General features: G+C 37.5%; 1 protein-coding gene across 1 annotated transcript in view; it reads left to right on the plus strand.

Annotated features, from left to right (window-relative positions):
• Nucleotides 1-18,024, plus strand: part of LOC148087506 (transmembrane protein 132C) — a 149,679-nt gene that overhangs the window by 117,584 nt on the left and 14,071 nt on the right. Inside the window, exons 5-6 of the mRNA XM_087786357.1 lie at nucleotides 2,515-2,658; nucleotides 14,743-14,948. Of these exons, the coding sequence (XP_087642483.1) occupies nucleotides 2,515-2,658; nucleotides 14,743-14,948 (350 nt within the window). The remainder of the gene's footprint in view (nucleotides 1-2,514; nucleotides 2,659-14,742; nucleotides 14,949-18,024) is intronic.

Genomic DNA, 18,024 nt, shown 5'->3' on the forward strand with positions numbered 1-18,024 from the left:
AATAGGGAATGCTGGGAGGAAATGCCAAAGTCAGAGAGTGTGTGGCGCTGGTGAGGAGGCTCATTAGGTAAATGTCACATACAGTGTGTGTGTGTGAGTGTGTGTGTGTGTGTGTGTGTGTGACGGCCAGAGCTCCTTGTGTCGCTGAAGCTCTCGCTGAACTTCTATTTACAGTTGAACTATTGATCCGTGGGATTGTTGTGTTTCTGTGTTGACTTGTAGCAAAATAACCACAAAATTAAGAAAATAAACCGTGGAAATATTATCAATAAAGGCATCTTTGCCAAATAATATCGTAATAATTCATAATTAACTTTATATTTTTCATCATCTTCTGATTATATGAACTTAAACTTACAGAAAAATGATGTAAAAAATACTATATATATATATATATATATATATATATATATATATATAAAAGAAAGAAATAGTTAAATTACAAAAAAAGTAATAATTAAAAACAAGGACAAAAAATATTTATATATGAACAGAAATGAACAGCTAAAAAATTGAATATATTTGATTTATAGAAAAAAAATTAAAATAATTTTGAATGAAAATAACAAAATAAAATTTTGAAAAAAAATGGTGAGAATTATTTTCTTAAAAAAATATTAAAAATATACATAATTTTAATTTGTTAACATTCAAAATTATTATTATTATTTTCCCTACAATTCAAATATATTTGATGTTTAAGCTAGTAGTTAAAAGGTTTTAATTGTGTAATTAATTTCTGTTCATATATATTATATATATATTTTTGTCCTTGTTTTTAATTTAATTTAATTTTTTTTGTAATTTAACTATTTCTTTCTTCTTTTTTTTTAATGAAATCAATTAATAATTTAAAGTTAATACTAATCAAATGCGTCAAATATTGTCCTAAAAAGTATTTATTTTTGTAATTTATATAATTTGTTTATCATCCGCAGGTAGTTCTTCTTTTGAGCTAAAAACAACTTATTTTTTATAGAAAGTTTCCTGCGACAGTTTTAAGAGATTTGACTTTCGAGGTGTGAAATTTTTCCACGTCCGCAGCAAAAGTTGGTCAAACCTTACGCCCGTAAATACGTCTCCCTGAATACAGCCTGTAATCACGCGTGTTGGTGGCGATAAATGCCGCCTTTTGCCGACAAATAATCAAGAGTGACATCGTGTGTGTGTGTGTGTGTGTGTGTGTGTGTGTGTGTGTGTGTGTGTGTGTGTGTGTGTGTGTGTGTGTTTGTTTCCCTCGTGGGAAGGATCTAATCAAGAGGAAATACCGATCACAACAATCTGGAGGTGGCGCCGTCACTTTTTCACGAGTTTCTTAATTAAAGCTTCTGTTTCTTCACTTTCTACTCCTTATTTAGTTCATGATATAAATTGAGTTTTTCTTTTTTGGCATCTTAACACCCTTCAAAATATAGTCCTAGACCTGGTGGTCCTTTTGAATGTAATGATGTGGCCCCCATAGGGTCATAGTAAAACAGTTAAATAAAAATGACCCACTGGTGTTAGTTCTAGTGAACACTCTTTATTCATTATTAGTTTCTTATTCAAGCTGCAATTATTGCAGTGCATTGTGGGACTTGTAGTTTGAGAGTGGGACGCGTTTTTTTTTTGATAACTTCGGTTTGACCATTACTTATTGATCTTGTAATCCGAGGTTCAGTTCTATTCTTCTAATTCACGTTTAAACAAGTCAGACTTAAACCCTTCCGCCTTGTCTTTGGTTTGCCCCATGGACTCCGCCTTGCTCAGCTCAATGGAAAAGCATTGAGAGGAATTTGATTTTCTCCTGTATCTCCTGGATTAAACTCCGTAAATATACATTTACAACAACGTACAAGATAGTTTGAAGGTCGAAGACTGACTTTAAGGTCAGGGCTATAATATATCTAATATCCCAGCGATGTGTTGTCTCGTTTAGACTATTGTAACCCTTTATTTTGGTGTCTTAACAAGAAGGATCTGTCTCGCCTGCAGTGCATACAAAACTCTGCAGCGAGAATTATGAGCCGCTCTAGTAGAAGAACTCACATTTCCACGATTCTTAAAACTCTTCACTGGCTGCCAGTTTCTTTCAGGATCAACTTTAAAATTCTGGTTCTTACTTTCAGATCTATTCATGGTCAGGCATTTGCCTCATGAGATCTTAGTTTTACAATTTAGTAAAAGTTTATATGGTTGAATATTATACTTTATAATGGAGAAAATTACCTACAATCCTTACTTTAGACAAGGCAGCATTAACCGAAAGTATTAGATTTTTACTCAGCGAACAATTGCTCTGGTCTGATGCTCCTGGAGTTCACCTTGATCTGAATATTTCTTACTGTAATTGAGTACTTTTGTATTTGTCTGGACTGACGTAAATCTTGTTGCACCACAGAGATTAGCTTCAGCTAGCTAAAGCTACAAGTAGCTGCTTCACTTGTTGATTTCCCTTAAAGATATGAAAACCCGACATTCTTGTGGATTTTTATCAAAAATTCTGATCCGAACTCGTGGTTCCGTCTCTCCCAGGACACGGAGGTGGTGAACACGGCCATCCTGACCGGCCGTCACGTGGCCGTCCCCGTCAAAGTGGTCACCGTGGAGACGGACGGACAGGTGCGCGAGGTGGACGACGCCGTCGCCTGCAGCTCCACCGACGTGGACGTGTTGAAGGTATGTGCGCAGGAATGAAGAACACATGCCTGAGCGTCTGGCTCATACTTGGACTGAACAGAAAAGAAAAAAGTCAGTGACCTTAAATATTTTCTAGGTTTTGTTGTGACTCATCTGAGTTTAATTAGCTTCAAGACATTAATAAAACACAGCAGATATTTCTCGTTCTTTGGTTCACAGTTTTACCTTTTCTAATAACTATTATTTAAGGCATATTTTAGTTTTATTTTTCTAAGTTGTCACTGGTGTTATCGTGTGAGTGGAAATGCTGTGATGCAAATATAATGCACACCTTTGACGGTAAATATTCGGCCCTAATGAGTAAAACATGCACAGGATGTTTTTGATAACTAACAATTTGGTTTGTATTTATTAGTGGTTTGACTCTAAATATAACTTTCTTTAATTACTTATGTTTTCTTTGACCTTTTTGTGAATATTTCTTGCAAATATTGATATCATATTTAGAAATAATATTTTTTATATTATAAATATTCATTATTTTAATAAAGGATTTACAACTATTTTTATGGGATATTTTATGGTCAATATTCTATTTTTTTCTATTATTATTTTTCCTTTTTGTTTCTTTGTTTTCCATCGTATTTTGTTTCTTCGATCCTCTCTTTTAGCATCATGGCCCCAGATGTAATTGCCCAACCCTGGTCTGTACTCAACTTTCACTCAAATATAAACTATATATATAAATATATATAAATATATACTTAACCTTGCATATTAGAACGAGTCCCTCGACTGCAAAACAATTCCTCCTAGAGAAAAAAAAGAGGTCTAAGTTGCTCCCTCTGTTGACCAGGTTTAACTACCTGATTCCAGGGGTTGTCTTCCAACTAAGGTTACTGAGACTTAGACCTGATGAACACTGAAGAAATATATCAACGACACAAAGACAATGTCCTAACAGTGGTTGTGTTTGTGCAACTTTTTTATCATCATTATTTAAGGGACGTTTGGATTTGTATATGTCACAGTACAGATTGGAATCCAGTAGGACCTGAAATCAGATTGGAATCTGTACTAGTAAGTAAGTAAGTAAGTAATATTTATTTATATAGCGCTTTTCGAGACCAGGGTCACAAAGCGCTTAAACAATCAAAACAATACTCAAAAAAGTACATACTTTAAAGATAATACTGAGAACAACACAGGAGTTCGAGAAATTCAAGGAAAAGCCTGAACAAATAAAAATGTCTTAAGATGTTTCTTAAAGGAGTCAGTAGACGCCATCAAGCGCAAAGAGAGAGAAGATCGTTGAAAAGATTTCTCTCCTCTGGTCCTGAGCCGTGTGCGAGGAACCATAAGTAGATTCTGATCCACAGACCTCAGAGCCCGAGCTGGGGTGTAAGGCTGGATCAGATCAGTGATGTAAGGAGGAGCCTGACCATGAATAGATCTGAAAGTAAGAACCAGAATTTTAAAGTTGATCCTGAAAGAAACTGGAAGCCAGTGAAGAGTTTTAAGGACCGGAGAAATGTGAGTTCTTCTACTAGAGCGGGTCAGAATTCTCGATTCAGTGTATTTTCCCAAACATTTTGATGTAATCCACATTTCTCCTATTAGAATTGGAGATTGATCTGGTATAATTCCCATTTGTCCTGTAACAGATTGGAATTCCAATATTCAGATCCCAATACAGTAGTAGGATTCCGATCTCTCCTAGAAGAGATTGGAATTTCTTTTTTGAAAGCACAAGTGTTACCTCTGGTTTGTTTCTAATGATATATCTTACGATAATTCTTTAAAACCCCTTGACGAGCAGATGGAAACTAATGAATAAAGAGCTAATGGAATAAAAAAATGTATCTTAATATAAATGTTTATCATTATCATGCATCAACGGACCAGATATTCAGGAAAAGTAGAATTCTCAAAGTTTCAAGGAAGAAGAGAGAAGAGAAAACGTTTTGTTTTTTCATCTCTAAAGTGATCAAGGGTAGAAAAAAGGGTCAAAACTCTCGCTGGTTGGAAAGTGTTTACTGTACATTAAAGTGCTCCAAGCATTAGCTTTGTTTTGCATCTCATCTCCCTTGATGCCATAATTGACTCTTAAACCACAGTTTAACTTTCTCAATATCCTTTAAAGTGGCTTCTGTGGTGAAAATATGCAGATCGCTGACAGAAATAAAAAACACAGATCGTGACTCGTGCATCATTAGATTAGATTCATCATGTTAAGAATTGAAGTTCTAGTTCAAACACCTGAGTGTCCGACGTGACGTTTATTCATGAAAACAATCGTTCTTGTTCTGGTTGTGCGTCGCTAACTGCTGTGTGTTCCTTTTGTTATGGCTCTGGGGAATAATATGTCACTTGTTATACCTTCATGGCGTTAAACCACGATGCTGCAGAAAATCATATCATCTTGTTTTGTTTTTTCTTGTGGAGTTTGCATGTTTGACACATCCTCGGTAAACTATCTTGTTAAAGTCGTTTAGCGCGAGCGAGTGTTGTTGACACAGCAGTTCGTGTGGGTCGGTGACGGCGACGCCGGCAGGGGACGGACAGGGGACAATCACACACACACACACACACACACACACACACACACACACACACACACACTAGTGGCGTGATCCTCACCTCACGCAGGCCTTTTATTTTCCCGACAAAGCAAGGTGAGAGGAGGGCGAGGAGGAGGGCGAGGAAGACGTGGAGGTGGAGAATGATAACGAGGAGGAGGAAACAACGTTAGCCTCTTGATGATGACACAGTTTGGCACCGTAATGACCACGTAGCCTACGAGCTAACAACTGAGTTGTTCTCTATTAGGAGATTCTTAGATGTTTAGAATTTTAAAAAATATATATTATTCCTGGAGAACATTTGTCTCTGAAGATCCGAACAAGTTGATGTTCATTTTGGAGACAAAATGAGCTTCTTGTGGACATAAACTCTGGAGAGTGTCCAGAAGAAAAAAATGTGCCGACTCAGCTGTTTTTTTTTCCCCCTATAATAAACAAGATTTATTTTCCACCTTTGTTGAGTCACCTTTACAATTTGTCTGGCATTTATCTCGGTTCAAGACAAGATAAATGTGTAACAGGCATCCCTGATGTACATGAAAAATGTTTGTTTTAAAGAGGGCAAAAACGGAGTCGTTCATATACAAAATAACACTAAGATGTTTTTCACCTCAAACGAAACCCCCCCCCCCCCCAAAAAAAAACATAAAATAAAATAAACATGATAATAATTATATTATTAACATACTCTTTTTATTTGTTTAGTATTTAACCACTAAAAACGTCCGTACCATTCAGTTTTTTAAATAAATTGATACTGAAGGTAAAACTTATAAACAATAAAAGTTGTAATTATTATATTAATAAATATAAATCAGAATCCATGTTGTTTTTGGTTGAAAACATGAACACAGGATTTGTTTGTGTTGTGGATACATTATAAAATACAATCAATTAAATAAATACAATAAAATAAAATATATAAATAAATACTTTTTTTTTTTTAATTTGTTGGTTTATAACAAATTAATCATGTAATTAAAATTACATAATATAATTAAAAATTACATAATTATAATTAATTATAATTACATGAAAATTAGATAACTTAAAGCAGCTCTGGGTAGTTTTGGGTACCTAAATAAGTAATATTTTTGTACTAAAATAACTTGTGATGACACATCAACTGAAAACCAGTTGAATGACTCACATACCGTGACTTGAGGTGTTTTGTGTGATTTTCATTTTCAATGTAAAAAGGGATGGTGTGAACGTGCTACATATCGCGGTGGTTGTGGAGGGGACGGGGGTTACAGTACAAAAACAAAGTTAATTTTATGTTATTTACAAAGCAATCATATCATATTTTACTATCCACAATCTGATTCATTATCTCGTCAATATCCATCCTTCATTCATCAATGGAAGTATGGAAATGGAAAATTCGTCCAACTACTACAAAGCAGGACATGGAAACTTTCGCGACATTTAGCAAGTGCTCATGGGAAATGTGGTCTCCGGTCGGGCTAAACACTACCACTGCAGTCCACTGGCGTTGCTCGACTTAAAATCGCATAGAGCTGCTTTAAGGTAATAATAATATAATAATACAGAGGAAAAACTAGTGAAACATCTATGTCCTTCCTTTAGTTCCTCCCTCTACTGACCAGGTTAAGTACTGCAATACTATGAAAGTAAAAGCCCTTTCTTTTTCTTCTACAAGAAGAAAAATAAATGTACAAGAACAAAAAAAAAGAGGATTAACATGTATGTCTTCAAGGACTCTCAAGGTAATTTGATGTATCCAGAACAGGCTGGAAGTGTGTGCAGTGACTGGAGAAAAAAAGACGCGAGAAAAACGAGGTTCAAAAACACGGTTAAATATAACACGAAATACACACGAGTGAACACACGGAAAGAATCAAGAACGAAGGTGTCGCTGTAACTTAACACTGATTTACCTCGATTCAGAAAAATAAATTAAAAGAAAAATCCAGAAAGATAGTAGAATAAATATTATCACAATGGTCAACACAAGTGAACAGTAGAAGAAAAAAAACTAAACAATAGAAAAGTCAAAAGGCCCATAAAACAAGAGATACTTGTTAAATCAGCACAGGATGAATGGTGATCTGACACCACGGACTGGAACAAGGAAGCTTTTGTAGTCGTCCTTTTGTGTTTGTTGCCGAATGGTTCTCATCAGCTATAAGGACAGACAAAGAGGGAAGGTGCAGAAACAGGAAAAACACCGAAATATAACAACATGAATCACACAGAAAATAAGAAAAATACCAGGAAAAACCGGAAGTACCCTCTACCTTCATTGGGTTCATTGCTAGCTACTAGGATCTACGAAAAACACTATTAAAATCCTTTAAACATAATTGTTGTTAGTAGTAAGTACTTGCTTACTGGACCAGGTCCACCCCTGCCAACATAAAACATGCGCCACCACGCGCAGAGATGGTCTCCCCGACAAACCCGCGACTTCTGATCAGTAATTGTTTCATGTAGTAATTTGTTTAGTGATGTCACGGCTAATCGAATGGGACACGGCGGCTCAGAAGCAATGAAGGCGAAGCGCAGGCATGTTAGAGGGACACTGAGTGTGCGTTTGTATGTGTTAGCCGACACAAAGCCGATTAGGAATTGATCCGCGAGCCGTTTAATAAAGCACTCGCACAGTTGGACACGTGCGGAGGTGATCGGACATGCATATGCACACACACTGTCCTTGTAGAAGATACTTCGGTTTCACGAAATCTCTGTTTACTTTTGAGGCTGTGAATTGTTGAACAACGGTTTTCACTCAAACTTAATTAAAAAAGGACTTGAGAAACACAACAGTTGTAGTCTTGCTAACTATGCTAATTTGCTAACTATCTCAACTGACCTACTACCATTCAATTCCCGACTGTATAAAATATGGAAGTCATTTCTGTGACGCCACCCATAGGTTTCAAGCTAACTTGGGGTCGCGGCCATCTTGGAAATTCAAGGTCAGGAGTTTGGACGAAGTACATTAGGATGGAAACCGCACCTATTTATTTGAAGCTACGATGGCTCAAGTAGACGACGCCCCTTATTATGGAAATGTAGAAAAAAAAAACTAAAGTCTATGTTGATAAAACAACTGCTTAGGACAGAAACAGTGTTTTGAACCAGGCTATAAATAGTTTTTTTTAAAGCTGGATATGTTGGGTTTTTTTGGTCGGGTGTGTACGTGACTTCCTGTTCGGCCTTAAAGCGCAACTAACGTGAAAACCAAACTCTCCTGACTCACTCACATGTTTCAAATGTTAAAGTCTTCCTCCCTAAGATGCAGTAAGTTCCTCATCATGACCATGTTTTGAACTTATTACTTTATAAAGTTCTCCCCCGTCTGAAATCTGGGCGAACGAGAGGTTACGAGAGCGGAGTCCATTATGACGTAATAATGGCTTCACTCCTCCTCCAGCCAGCTGTAATCACGCCCTGCTTTGTTTATACAACGAGTCCCTTGAAGGTTGAGACTTCTGGGGTTCATGACGCAGGGTGACTGTATTCGGTATTCGGCCAATCACAGCAGAGTGGGCGTGGTTATGGTAAACAAGATTTAATCTCCATTCAAGATATGTTTAAAAATGTGAAATTGGAGTTCAGATAAAACTGAAAAAGTTGAATTGAAATGTGTTATAGAGAGATATACTGAAGTAACTTGTTATTCAAGTATATATGTGTATTTATAGAATTTAAAATACTTCTAACTATCATTTTACTTTATTACTGATAAATAGTCGCGACCATCAAAGGCGCTTCCAAAGTAATGACAACCATTTTGAATAGTTGGATAAGGTTACGCTCTCCTGGGAATTTCACTTTTTTTTTCCCACCATTTTTCTACAAATAATACCGTGAAAGTGAAGCTGGAGACACAATCTTAGCACAATCTTAACACTCTGGAGTGTGAGAAAATATGTCAGTTCTTCAACCACATATGACAAACCACACCTGAACGAAGAAGTCTGGTTACAAGATCGTGACAAACAGGAAGTACCACAGATTACTTCCTGCGAGTAATTTCGTCGCGTTCAAAGGAAAGTGGATTAAAAGACAGAGGTCTCACGCTCAATTTCCATCCGACAGTAACAAGCTTACACCAGCAGAGCTGCAACCTTGAGGAAGCAGGTTTTTATATCAACACTTTGACGTTTACTACGTTTACTCGGGCGCCTGTTGAAAAACAAAAGAAGTTAAAACGTTAAAACTGTTTCACGCCGAGGACCAGTCCGTCATTAAAACAAGCTGACGCCGACTAATGGCCAATTACTACCTAATTACCGGATGAAGGAGAACAAAGCCGCTCTAGAGAAACTTTTAAAGGTCTTTCCTCACGACTCGGCAGATCAACAGATCAATCACTCGGACATATCTTCATATCAAGAGTCATCGCGGCTGAGGTGAAACTCCCGATGAGTCCGGCGGCCAAAAAGGAAAGTAAGAATTTTCCCCCTCCGTGCTTCCGTCTGAGGACACAACAAAAAGCAGACGTATTGAGGCCACTGTTGACTTATATCCCTATGCTAATAAGTCGCTAATGCACCGGGAAAAAAAGAACGCGTTCGCAGACCTCTCTGACAAAACACACCAAGTAGGTTAACACGCCGGCGTAGTCTTTGCCGGTTAGTCTCATTTCCCCGAGGGTTGACCTCGATAACTGATCACCGGATCATCAATGGTCGCTTTTGCGAGCCTTTATTAAGATTAAACATGTCTAGCAACGACTCTTAAGTAGGTTAAGGTTAAAGAAGCTGCTTTTTTTTCTTTTTCTTTCTCTCTCTATACAAACCGCTTCATAACATTCACTCATAAAGGAAGGTGTTGGAGAAAATTTGTTAGAAAAACAACTGAAAAAAGCAAAAAAGGGGACAATAAAATACAATTTTATTTTTTGTTATTTTAATATCGATGTCTAAAAGATGTCCAACTTAATTAAATAGATATATATTACATAATATATTTATTTATTCCTTTTTTTTTCTTCTTGGTTCATAAAAAACATATGGTAACCATTTTATTACATTTGCTCCTAAGGAAAATCAAGTGAACAAAAACCCATAGCAAAAAAAAAAGGCATTTAAGTACATTTTAAACATTTTCCTTTTAGTTATTTTTATGTCAACGTGTAAAAGTGGACCAACTTAAATAAATGTATCTATATTAAGTAATATATTTAAAAAAAAACACACAAAACATACGATACAGTACTATTATTCAATCTTTTTTTTTTTAGTTACCTCCATGTTAATGTGTGAACTTTTCAAATTAATAAATATATGCAGAAACAATCATATAATTTTTTTTTTAAAGATTTGTACTTTTTTAAAGAGGTGAATGTTTTCTGGACTTTCTATGGCCTCGTATAAAAGTGTAATAAATATGTTTTTTTTTTTACTTTATTTTGTACTCTTTTAGGGACAAAAAATAATCTGACTATTTCATTTTTTTTTAGGACATTTGTTTTATTTATTTTTTCGTTTTATTACATTTGTTCATGAAGTTGATTTTTATCTCCATGTGCTCCAACTGAAAATATAAACTTGTTTCCACCTTTTTTTTTTAAATTTCCTCTGACAATATAGACTTTAGTTCCGAAGGCTACATTGTATTTAATTATTTCACAATTATATTCGTTAAAAATTATACTTTATTTTTTGGGCATTTTCACATTTAATTTCAGTTTTTTATTCTCCCAATTAATGCCAAAATGCACATTATTGTAATATTAACTATAATTATTTTTGACTTTTGCCTACTTTTCAAACAGTGAATGTTTTTTTGTATTATTCTTAGAAGCTAATTGTACTTTTCTTCTCTTTCTAACACCAATCTATACGTATGTATGATGGATGGATGAAACCGTGATACGTTATCTTCCCGTCGGCGTCTTTTTTTAAAGTGGATCTCGAGGCTTCAGCAGCTAATTAGTGTTATCGAGTCTTGACGCTGAAATCAAAGATCCTTCCGGCGCTCGTTGCCAAACCCTCCTCGCGGAGGCGATCCGCCTCGGATGACGGACAGGTAGGAGGTCTAATCCCGTCAGAGAGTTGATTTTCCGCCCCCCTCAGGGCCCGCCTCCGTCAGCCGAGTGGGCTCTGATTGGATGATGTGATTGCGCCAGTCAGGATGATTGGAAGTCCTGCGGCGAAGAGGGAGAGTTCGAAACGTAGAGCGAGAGGAAAATATCTTTAAACATCAGAGGAAGTACGGGGGGAAGTGAAAATGCAGACGGATCACTCTGCTGCGAGGGAGATGGATTTAGATTTAAACGTGACGCTGAGAAAGATGATATTCCATCCTCTGAGCGAGAGGTGGAGACTCCAGAGTAGATTTGAAGGGTGAAGAGGAGACTTTGAAAAAGGCCTCTGATGGAAATGACGCACACATGTGTGTTCAACTTTAAATTCTAGTTTAGACTCAGTCGTGCATTTAGTTGAGTTGAGTTACTTTATGAACTATGTAATACTCACATGTTGAAGATTTGATACAAGTTTGAGTGCCTTGTGTTATACACTTGAAACTTGTTTTGTGTTTCTAGTTTTGTCAGGTTAGGAATTTCAAAGAGAAGGAATCAGATCTGGTTTAAAGTCGCACATTTTACTTGCATACGAGAGAGAAAGAAGAACAGAGTTTACATGTTTGTCTGAATGAAGAAAATATTATAAAGTATATATATATTTTTTTCCTTTTAGTTATTTTCATGTTAATGTGTTAAGTTGTTACACTTAATGACATTTATTCCAAATAAGGTTTTTATATTTTAAATAAATCCTCTGACAATTTAAATGTTTTAAGAAATATTTGTTATCTCTTCATAAAAAAAAATTGAAAACATGTTATTACCTTCGCTTGTAAAACATGTAGTTTTTAAACTATAAGAAAAAAAAAAAAGTAAATTTTTCCCTTTAGGTATTTTCATTTTAATTTATAAAAGTGTTTTAAATTCATGACATTTTATCAAAATAAAACCTTTTCCAGGTTAGGAATTTGACTTAACGTTTTACTTAAACAAAGAATAGAAATCAGATCTGGTTTAAAGTCGCACATTTTACTTGTATACAACTAGAGAAAGAACAACAGAGTTTACATGTTTGAATCGTTCCTGAAGCACAGAGCTGTTAGTTCGCTGTTATATCTTCATCTCAGTTTCACAAGCTGTTAATGATGAACTTGAATAGTATTTACATGTCCCTTATCTTACTTTGATTCATGAAAATCTATTCTTTTTTAATGGTTTAAGATATAATAAATAATTTCAGCAGAATTAGAACTTATGAAACTTACTATAAAGGCTAAACACAAACTTTTCTTGAGAATGTTTCATGTTTTCTATCTTTAACGTTTTTTCTTTTACTGACGTCATAAACCGCAAAAGTGTCGACAACCCGCACATGGACACACACACACACACACACACACACACACAAAAGACTTCTTGGAACAAGTGTTTTAGCAAAGTAAACAGCTGAGTTGCAGGTTTAAGGACACTGAAGAATGGATTTAATCTCTGAGAGAAGAAGGAAGGAGAGCTGGGATGAGCAGAGCTGGAGAAATATTAAAGTGACCGAGGGAAGAAGGGATGAGAGCGGAGAGCAAGGACAACTGTGAGAGGAATGATCCGTCAGCTGCAAGAAGCTAAAAACAGCACAAGTTACTTGTGTGGAAACATTTGTGTTGTTCACAAACTGATGAATCAAAGCTTTAAATTCATATGTTCGTCCTCTGTTGACCGCTACTATTAGCAACTCTTTTTTTTTTAACAAATGTCCTATTTAAGGCTACGTTTCTGAACTTACTTATGTTGCTAAACTTACTAGCTTAATACTTAATAATTACATTACATGTATAAAACCAACTTATAACTAATTCTTACTTCCACAGTTCAACTACTGTGTTGATTTAAGTGAGTCTTAAATAGATGTTGGACTCTATTGTATCATCTGTGTCTGTTTGTAAAAAACTTTATTTTCATTAGAAAATTCTCTTAAGCTCCGCCCATTAAAAACACTTTTCTGGAGATGAAATCTTGTTCGCCATATCCACGCCCCAAAAATGCCGTGATTGGTCAAGTATCAAGGTGTGTCACTATGCGTCATCAATCCCGAAAGTCTCCACCACCGAGACACAAAGGGACTCGTTGTATAAACAAAGTGTGGCGTGATTACAGCTGGCTGGACGAGGAGAAGAGCCATTATTATTGTCATAATGGAATCCGCTCTCGTAACCTCTCGTTTGCCGAGATTTAAGACGAGGGAGAACTTTCTAAAGTGATAAGTTCAAAACATGGTCATGATGAGGGACTTACTGCATCTTGGAGAGGAAGACTTCAACATTTGAAAGACCTGAGTGAGTCAGGAGACTTGGATTTAAACATAACAACCCCCTTAAGATCACTAATGTAGTTTGACACAAGCAAGCCCATGTTTGTATAACGGCCTGCTTTCCACTACTTAGAAACGTGGATAGCTTATCCTTGTTTTCAGCTTTTTATTCAAGTACAAACGAAGGTCAGAACTCTAGATCTTTTTGTAAAAACGATTGATTTTTTGAGGCCTAACATGCGAAAAGAAATTCACTGAGTCTGGCAATACCACAGACAGGTTAAGGGAGTTGAATCAGTCGTGCTCTGGCTTTAGCTCCCCCACAGTCAGTAACCCCAAAACATTTCCGTTGAACAGGTGTTAGCAGATAGCAGACAGGCTGATGTCCAAATTTCTTGCGGGTTTTTCGTCCTCTGTTGTTTTATCTGGAAAAACCACCCCACAAAGAATTTGCTGAATACATCTAAATGCAAGTGAATTCAATTACTTTTTTTTAACTTCCCTTTAGAAATTTAAACTATTGTAACATCAGTTCAGTCTTGGATCTCTCGTCGAGCGAATGAGCCAACAGTCGCCAACCGCTGGCGTCACACTGATTTACACCTGAAATGTAAAAAAAAAAAAAAAAAAAGATTAGGAGAAATAGTTTGAGGCGCCAACAATCCAACATCCCTTTGATGTTAACAGGCGGGAAATCAGGTTTCAGAGAGAGAGGGAGATGAAGAGGAAGACGAGGCGATGTCGGAGAGAGGCAGAGGCGGAGACAAAAGGGAGAAGAGCGGGTCACGAAAAGGAAAAAAAAAAAAAAAAATTGCGGATGTCGTGAGAGATAGAAGTGAGACCTGAAAAGAAGTCGTCGTGAAAGTAGATTGGAAGCAGGAGAACAAGCCCTGGTAACTTAACTTTCATCACGGGTGAGACGGAGCACTTACCTGTGGAGAATGTTGAAAGCAGAAGGAAAGATTTTTGGTAAAAAAAAAAGATCAAAGAGTGTTTTCTGGTCAGGGTTGAAGAATTTACTCCAGACTTTTCCACTCCGAACAACTTCAGATTACGGATCTAAGCTACGATTAGTATAGTGAGCATTTTGCTTCCATCTAGTGGTTGCCGGGTGAAATACAGACAGTTGATGAAAGCACAAGTGTTGGCTTAAAGATTGTCAAAATGGTAACAGTATTGATTCGAAAGCAGTCGTCGCAGTAGATTTTCCAAACGAATCAAAGTCTTCATGCCTCCAGGTTTCTCCGAACTGCGACCACGTGCTGGTGAACGGGAAAGAGATGCGCGGCAGACAGTCGCTGACCGTGAACTTCACGTACCTGCATCTGACCTCGCAGCTTCAGATCACCGTGTGGTTTCCCAAGCTACCTCTGCAAATCGACGTGTCCGACACCGAGCTGAGTCAAGTGAAGGGCTGGAGGGTTCCCATCGTCACCAACAAAAGGTGAGACACTTATACTGTTGGCGCTGTTTTTGTCACGGTAAGTAGTTATTTGTTAAGCGCCTTTCTCGTACCAGTGTCACAAAGCACTTTAACAATCAAAAACAATAAACAGTTATAATACATACTTTAAAAGATCAAGACAACATAAAGACAAACACAGGAGTCCCAGAAAATCAGGGAAAAGCCTGCACAAGAAAAATGGTCTTAATATCTTTCGTGAAGGAGTCAGTAGATCATCAAACACAGAGGGAGAGGAAGATCGTTCCGAAGCTTAGGAGCAACAGCCTGTGATGATTTCTCTCCTCTGGTCCTGAACCATCAGTAGATTCTGATCCACAGACCTCAGAGCCCGAACTGGGGTGTAAGGCTGGATCAGATCACTGATGGAAGGTCTGACCATGAATAGATCTGAAAGTAAGAACCCACATTTTTTAAATGGTCCCTGAAAGAAACTGGCAGTTTTAAGGATCGGAGAAATGTGAGTTCTTCTACTAGAGCAGGTCAGAATTCTCGCTGCAGAGTTTTGTATTAACTGCAGGCGAGACAGCTCCTTCTTGTTTAGACCCAAAATTAAACTGTTAGTTTATTAAACGTTAGTAGAAGTTTGACCTTGAACAAGAAGATTGTGGGGACTAATCAGGAATGATCGTCTTCTTTTACTCCTTTAACGGATCCTTCTTTTACCTCACCCATTGATTTTACTGTATGGCACTCAAGTTTCTTCCCACATTCCAAATACATACAGTGGTGAGTGTGAATTTGTCTCTATGTGCCCTGGCTGGTACCTTGTGACCTTGTTAAGTGAACCGACGCTGATTGTCTAAAGGGAACAATGTATTGTAGGATAGATCTTTCCCCGACTGTCGAGCACTTCAAGTATCTTCAGGTACTGCTCAGGAGTGAGGGACAGATTGAGCGTGAACGATCAGTGCAGCTGATAAGTCATATCAAAATCCAAAGTTCCTACTTTAGTGCTCGATGTACTTTCCTATCTCAATTGCGGCTACGGAACTCTGGATCAAGAACAAGATCCTAGATACTACATATCACAGGATGTCTGGACTGTAACTTAGAAATAAGGCAAGGATCTCAGTCTAAAGTAGAACCACTTCTTCTCCACACAAAGAGAAGCAAGTGGATGTGGCCTTGGGAACCTTTGTTGGTATGCCTCTTTTGGCCCTTTTATACCGGCCAGCCTTAGTCCTACTTCACCCAACTTGACTCGACTCTATTGGGTTTGTGTTTTCACCGCCTTTAGCCATCACTAAAAAGGTATCATCGACCGAACAGCCGGCCACTAATGGGTCAGAGAGGGAATCATCAGCTTAACTCCTGAAGTAAGTCTTGAAGATTCGTTGGATCCTTGAGTTAGGGAGAGACAAAGTCCAGTCCAATATAGTCTGGCAAAAAGATTTATTAAAGATGTTACACAAGACGCATAACAACGAGAGGTGTACAGAGCTCTGAGTTACGAGTGTGAAAACATGCGCATATATTCTTACAAGGTCGTTGTCTACTGTTGCACACAAGTCCTTATAAGGTAACATTCAGTTGGTGTTATGTCTGACTCCTGGGGTGGTGATGGATGGAAAACTACTGACAATTGACTTGTCACATTAGAGTGGAAAGTTACAGACAGAAGTTATTGCCACGTTTCCTGAGTGTTCGGGCTTGACCTTTATTGAATAGAACACTCGAACAAATACAGGTGTTAAGGTTATGCAAACAGATTGACAGAAATATAATGAGGCTTCACTCCCGACACAAGAAACAAACCCACCGTTTAAAAAAACCCTTCATTATGTTGTGCATGGGTATGTGTGAGCGCCATGTTGTGACGACCCCACAGACGACCCGAGTCGGGCCAGTGATACACAACGCAACAGAGTCGAGGACATGAATGGTTGGATAGATGTAACTATCTGTTTACTCAGATTCGTTATTCAACTCTATTGACGTCATTCCAAATGTAGGAGCAGGAAGTCGGTAAGCTCAAGGTCAGCTTCTCACTCACTGTACGACAACTGCCTCATGTCACGATTGTCCAAGTCTTTTGGTACATAGTTGTGTGTCCATTGTGCACGAATCGAGGTTGTATCTTTTGTCGAGAGCGTCGACGGTAAGTCCGAGTTGATTTTGAATATCAACGGTGTGGGAGGAGTTGAAAATAGACAGTGTGTGAATATTCAAAACATACACCAAAAAAAATCTCAGGATGTCTTGATCTATTAGAATCTGATACGAAATGTGTTCAAATGACTAAACTGAACAAAGCAAAAGTTTGGATTCTGTTCCATTACGATATTCTTGTCAGCTAAAATCAAAAGAAAGTATAATAACCTTATTTTCCGCACATGAGGCGCACCCAATTATAAGGCGCACCTTCAATAAATGGCCTATTTTAGAACTGTTTTCATAAATAGGGAGCACCCCTTATTCAGCAAATAAGGGGCATATAATAAAAGATACATTCAAACCTTCAGATAAAGTAAAACTTTATTAAGCACTCTGTTAACTCCGTTCAGACCCAACGTTATGATGTTCAAATGATGTTTAAAAGGCTTCAAGCAGCAGCGCGTGAGACGTGTTGGGAGCAGACTAATGTTGAGTGAGTGGCAGTGAAGTTGAGCGCATGTATGACGGCTAGATCGCGTGTGTATGACATGTTAAACGCACGTGTATGACTGGTTGAGCGAGTAGAAGAGAGATTTTGATAATTCAACAACCAAGACACACTTGCTCAAACCGGTGGCAGTAATATCACTCCATAGACGTCCGCCATGATGTGACATGCGTTGTAAATCCCACCCCGTGATGATTCAATGGCGTAATCCCGTCCACGGCGTGTCGGCTGAGTCGGCGCAGAGTCATGAAAGTGTTCGTAAACAAATCACCCACCAGGTAATGTTCATATATAAGGCGCTCCAGATTATAAGGTGCACTGTCGTTTTTTTAAGAAAATTAAAGGCGTTTAAGTGCGCCTTATAGTGCGGAAAATACTGTAAATTAGATTTAAATTTTATGGCATAACAGCTGTTCTAGGGACCCTAACTAAGAACATTGGCACTACTTTTTT

The sequence above is a fragment of the Callionymus lyra genome, chromosome 1, assembly GCF_982586985.1.
Source record: "Callionymus lyra chromosome 1, fCalLyr1.hap1.1, whole genome shotgun sequence".
NCBI lineage: Eukaryota > Metazoa > Chordata > Actinopteri > Syngnathiformes > Callionymidae > Callionymus > Callionymus lyra.